General features: G+C 40.1%; 1 protein-coding gene and 1 long non-coding RNA gene across 6 annotated transcripts in view; one reads left to right on the plus strand and one right to left on the minus strand.

The window, feature by feature from the left end:
- The window catches only part of mcf2l2 (MCF.2 cell line derived transforming sequence-like 2), a 216,638-nt gene that overhangs the window by 155,706 nt on the left and 54,847 nt on the right, over positions 1–6,085 (plus strand). For all 5 annotated transcript variants that reach the window (XM_034881481.1, XM_034881485.1, XM_034881482.1 and 2 more), the window contains exon 22: positions 1,428–1,508. In XM_034881481.1, coding sequence (XP_034737372.1) covers positions 1,428–1,508 — 81 coding nt within the window. The remainder of the gene's footprint in view (positions 1–1,427; positions 1,509–6,085) is intronic.
- The window catches only part of LOC117950432, a 14,768-nt gene continuing 12,749 nt past the window's right edge, over positions 4,067–6,085 (minus strand). The window contains exons 2-3 of the long non-coding RNA XR_004657893.1: positions 4,451–4,458; positions 4,067–4,077 (exon numbers count right to left, since the gene is read on the minus strand). This is a non-coding gene — a long non-coding RNA (uncharacterized LOC117950432). The remainder of the gene's footprint in view (positions 4,078–4,450; positions 4,459–6,085) is intronic.

The raw sequence follows: 6,085 nt of genomic DNA on the forward strand, positions 1-6,085 counted from the left end.
GGTCATCCTGGTCTGCGTTGGCTTGGCGACTTTTGATTCTGCGTCTTCGCTTTTTTTCGACTGTAAAGCTAACCTCTTTATGTGTATATGGGCTAACCTGTCCCGCTGCTGAAACGAGTGTGGTCACGTCACTGCACAACGACGTGTGATTGGTTAAGCACAGTCACGTGGCAGAGCCTTCAGCGGAAGACTCTCTCTCTCTGTCAAAATAAAACATTAAAATGAGACGTAAGCGGGGGTAAAAACAATGAAGCGTAGTAACGAGTAACGGGCTCATTGTAGCCTAATGTAGCGGAGTAAGAGTACAGTTTATTTTTCACTAATCTAGTCAAGTAAAAGTAAAAGTATAGTGATTTAAAACTACTCCTAGAAGTACAATTTTTTCAAAAACTTACTCAAGTAAATGTAACGGAGTAAATGTAACTCGTTACTACCCACCTCTGAAGATAAGCCAGCCCACCTTATAGTATTAAGTTGCTGTGAGCTGTAGCCTACATTCACCGCTTCTAAACAGAGGCAAAACATAATGTTTGGAGATAATTCCTGCACAATGCAATGCGCTGCACAATGTAACGAAAGAAAATGTCAGAGCTGAACCAGGCAGAAAGCTCTTTTCATTCGACACACCCCATGTTAATTAAGTATACTGCTAACTAATAACATTACCGTCGTCAAAGTACCCTTGCAAATCAAATCCTCTACTTCACCGTCAACCGTCAAGCCTCTAAACCTGTATGAAAATTAACACTTCGGCTGAAATGGGAAATTTGTTACCGATCATACGACACAAGACAACAATGTCCTCTCTCTCTTTTTGCAAGTGCACACACACACACAAACACGCAATGGTCAGGTTCTGGTGGTTGATTAACATAGATATGTGCAGTTTAGCTCTCATAGCGTTCCAGGTGGGTAGCGCACAGCCATGAGTCCATGACGCTAATGTCTGGTTACTCCACATTTTCATTGTGATTACATTCTGAATCTGCAATGCTCTCTGTCAGGTAAATCAGTAAGTCAGTAGTAGGCTATAGCCTACAGTTAAGTTGGATATTAAATGGTTTGGGTTCCTTCTGTAAGTAAGTTTGAGGTATAATTTGGTTTTGAAGAATTCTACAAGCAATACCACAGGCCAAAGCAAACTGCCCATTCCAAACAGGCACATTTTAAACGGGCACCGCCCTAGTATAAAGATGAAACCAAGTTACAGGCTATGGTACAGGTTGTGCAAGGGAACATGGCAATGCAAAGAATACTGGAGTAAACACAAGATAAAATTATTTACTCTATTTACAAAGATGGGTTAATGTGCATTCCAGCTTTGACAATGGTACTTCTTCTTTAAGGGATTATTGATGTTCCTTAACCCTATGACTGTATTGACAAGTGCTCTAACTTTCTGTCTGTCTGTGTGTTAATGTTCACAGGGAAACTTGAGTGACCTCGGGAAGCTGCTGATGCAGGGATCCTTTAATGTGTGGACTGATCACAAGAAAGGCCACAGCAAGGTACAACCCAGCACTCCAGTAAATTTACTGTAGCATTACTGTCCCTACATTATTAGGATGCCGTGCCTTGCATTTTAATATTAGTCAAACATAATACCTTCAACGAATGCTCTTGTGTTTTTGCAACTTTCTGCTTCTTTGAGCTTTTCCTACTTTTCAAGGCAGACATTATTCAACAGAGCCTGATGAATGTACAGTTTATTTTGCAAAGCCTTTTTGAGTTGAAAAAAAATACTGTACTCCGTGGCTCTAGCTAGCTACATAACATTAAGTTGAAGTAGCCACAATCTTGAGCTACAGTTAACAGAAGGCTACTGGCTTGTCTACCACGTTAACATTTTCTATCATACCATCTCCAACGTCTCTTCATTTGCATGGCAGCACTAGGCAGTGCCGCGGCACCGACCTCTTGCAATCAAACCAAGAGGCAGCAACAATTTAAATAATAAAGGTTTATTTTAAAGTATATCAGCCACTGTAGGCCTACCATAATCATAAATAATTAAATTGTATAATAATTTATTTTCATCAAGAATTAATTATCAAGATATATTATATCATTATATTGTTATATCAATTATATCATATAACAAAACATGTTAAATTATTTAGATCTAGCAACAGAAATAATCAATGCAAAATGAAACAAAAGTGAGGAGGACTCAGAGCTTGAACTGGACATTTAGTTATGTGTGGTCTAATAGAACTCCTACCTGATATCATCACTGGTCTCATCATGTCTGTCTCATTCACTTCTCGCCTGTGCAGCTGTGTTCTTCTCCCTTAAGACATATTGTCAAACAAACATCATGTAATATATTTCCCATTTTAGTTTTTCCATATTAAAAATATTAAGAAAGCAATCTGTTGGTATCAAGTGGCTCCCCTACTACACTTCCACATGATTTTAGACCTAGTTGCTTCCCCTATCTTTCCTGATCCACCATCCTCACACCTGAAAGAAATTAACTCACTGTTAAATATACAGACAGCCTATATTAAATTCTTAAATCAGCCTAGTGATGAAATATTATGCAGTATGTTTGTGCTGCTGTTGAAATTACATTCCCATTTTGGATTTTAAAAAGTACAAATATGGAGCGCCACTTAGCACAGCTCTTTAAAGAGAGAAAGAGATGTGACCCTGTAATTATAGCTTCCATGTCACCGCTACAGATGTAGCCTCAAGCCTGTTTATCTGACAGCACAGCTAACAAGAACAGCTAATAGAACAAAATCTATTAATTCCATGGTAAACCAGAGTTATTACCATACATTATGTTTTCCAGCTTTTTGTCATTTATTGTGCACACTTCCTTATATTTACCAGTTGTTATTTTACCTTAATAAAATTGAGATGTGTCATGCTACCATAGGGTTTAACCAAAATCTTAATGTAGCTATCAGCAACATTAGTTTGCATTAAGCTAGCAGTAAACGCCACTTTAGCTGCGTTTGTAATTTCGTACACTCTATGATGAGAATACGAAATAACCCGTGTGTAATGTGAAGCCGTGCTTGTTTACTGTCTGCTGTTCTACAGCAAATACAGGTAATCAACTTGATAGCACCCCTTCAGGTTAACATGGGACACTACACCTTACACCCCCTTCTTTCAAGTAGAACATCAAAATACATAACCCGTGTAAACACACATAATCTAAATATACTATATCTCCATATTATTTAAGCCCTAAGCTTTGTCATCTTAAAGATACTTCCACTGATCTTAAACTATTAGTTTCTGAGTCTAATGTTGACAGAATTATTTTCAATAAACCTAAACATGCATGCAATTTTGCTTTTGATTCAGTACACACATTAATTTACTACCCTGTAACTACAGTGAATAGCATTTTGGAGGTTTAATCACTTTACCAAAGCATGATATCTTTATTGGACCTTCTGCAGTCATTGTTGGTCTTCCAGTTTCTTTCACAAAATAAGCAACCGGTGCTGACATCACCAACGTGGCTTCAGTTGGCTTATAGGTTGCTGGAACGTCTTCCTGATCTTTAACATTCTGTTCTGGAAAAATGTCCTCTCTGCTATTCAGCAGGGCTTGCCTGTTTTATCTGAAAGATTCTGCCTTCAGGTGTTTGGATCACAAATGCCCTGGCTGATCATGGCTATGTTTCTCAATAACTTGCTGCCATGTATTTCCTACTCTGTATTTGACTGTCTCTCCCTCCTGTAATGTACTGTATATAGTTCTCTTGCTTTGTAATCAAGGTTGTGTTTTTGTTTCATCTATCTCTGTTTTATGCATTTGAGCACATTTCTGTACCACTGAGGTATTAAAGCTGATCAGTAGCAGTCAGTTTTGTTTTCAGACATCGACCCATCAACAATTGGGCAGGAGAAAGTTTCATCTTATCCAGAGGTTCATTCTTGTCCTTAAGAAGAGCATATATGGGTCTCCTCTGCTGTCTTGTGCTTTCTTGAGCAAATTTTTTATTGTCGGGATTGCTCGGCTGCTTTAAACATTGGATTGTGGGAATCCTGGGCTTGAGGTTTTGTGTTTAAACTTGCACACTTTTGTGAAGCGCTTGAACTCCTCACTTGCAAACTGCGGTCCATTGTCTGACAGGACTTTGTCTGGAATCCTGTGTCTTGCAAGCATGGATTAAGAGCTACGATGACATGGTTGCTAGTAGTTTGTGACAGTTTGGCAATTTCTGGGTATTTTGAATGGTAATCTCCTCATAGTAGATCAAAACAAACAGATCCACACCTACCATCATCTGTCTGGTATGTCATGGCGCAAGAGTGGTTCTTTCACATTGCTCGCTTCAAAGGTGTTACAGACAGTACACTTCAACACTGTGTCCTCAATTTGTTTGGACAATGCTCTCTCCTTGTATTTGACGATTCCCAGATTTCCCAGGCTTCATCAAATGTTTTTTCTTTGCTCTGGTTTTTTTGGGACAGGACTTTCTGACTTTCCTCCCTGAATGTCCAGTATGTCCATGGCTTCTTCTTCCTGCTTCTGGCGAGAGCAGTCATGTTTTTCCTCCTCTCCCGTCTTATCTTAGCTTGGCTCCTTTTCTAGTCTGTCTACCTTGTTGTGTGAAACCTTTCTCTTTGTCCCCTGCCTCCAGCTTTCCTGGAACATACAACATGGATATGATTAACTGGTCTCTCAGCGCTATTGGCAAGATTTTTTCACCCAAGCATCCTTCACCGGGTGAGCCGATCTGCCTCAGTGGGACATTCCCTGTAGGCTATGCTCACGATTCATGGAATAATTGGCAAGCGGTCTGCCTGGACATCCTGCCTGTCAAAGATGTTGAAGATATTTGGATAATTGGAATTCTGTTGATTGGGCTCCTGATCATCTGACTTGGAGTCTCCCTGACCTATCGGAATATTGGTAAGACAGCCGCCAGCAAATTTACCCACAAGCTGTCTGGGGAACCTAAAGAGTGCTAACATGGCGTGATTGAGAGGATGAAAGTTTTACATCTGAGGGCTGACCAGTCCAGTGAACTGTCTCATAACATCTCAGACCGGTCTGTGGAAGCATAGAGGGGGATTGATATAATCAGGGCTCAGTCGGTTGTGTTGCTTTGTGTAACCACCGGACTGGCAGAGAAGGTCGATGGACTGTCAAAATCACTACATGAACTGGATGCACGTATGACCCTGAGGTCGGTAGCAATTGATTGATGAACATAGATTCAAACAAATTCCACCGAGTCAACCTAAATTGGACTGAAATTGGACCCCCCCCCCCACCCCTTCACCCGAGCGGGGAAACAACTCGCAGCTGGACTTCTATCTCCTCCTGTGCACTGGCTTTGAATCTGTACCTACCAAATGGTGTGTTAAAGGTAAACACCTTAGAACTGTCCTCATTCAGTTGTATTTGCCAGAAGCCATGGTTTGCAACAAACACTGAAAATAACTTTGCATTTGGCATTTCTGCCACAACCTCCTCTACTTTCCTCAGGGGATAGTGTTCCTTCTTTATATCTTTGTTGAGGTGTTGGAGGTCTATGCAGATTCTTAATTTTTTGGTTGGCTTTCCTACATTGACCAGGCTGTTAACCTAGTCAGTAGGTTCTGTATGTTTTTCAAACACACAGAGTTTCCCTATCCTTTCTTCTTCACATTTGTCGTTGTCTTTCAGTGCTAAAGGCACCTTTCTGGGTAGGCAAATAACCGGAGCTAAAGCTTGATATACCTAAATGTGCTGCTGTCCCACACACAACCCAACCCTGTGAACACATATTTGTATTTCTACAGGATGTCTGCTTCCTCATCCTTGTCCAGTTTGTAGATCATTTGTACCAGTCCTATCTGTATGCAGGAATCTCCTTCTAAGATAACTGAGAAGTTGGGCTTTATTATCTCAATTTCCAACTCATGCATTTTTGTTTTCTAATAAGGTGATGGCCAATACTCGCACTTTACAAGTCCAACCTAATCTTAAGAACCCAGGCAAATCCACTCTAATTGATGTCATAGTAACAAATAAATCCCATAAATTCACCCTTATAGGAATTCTTACAGATGATGTCAGTGACCACTGTGCTGTAGGAGCTATACGAAATAGTAACATTCCAAAAGTAAAA

Source organism: Etheostoma cragini, chromosome 9 (genome assembly GCF_013103735.1).
Source record: "Etheostoma cragini isolate CJK2018 chromosome 9, CSU_Ecrag_1.0, whole genome shotgun sequence".
NCBI lineage: Eukaryota > Metazoa > Chordata > Actinopteri > Perciformes > Percidae > Etheostoma > Etheostoma cragini.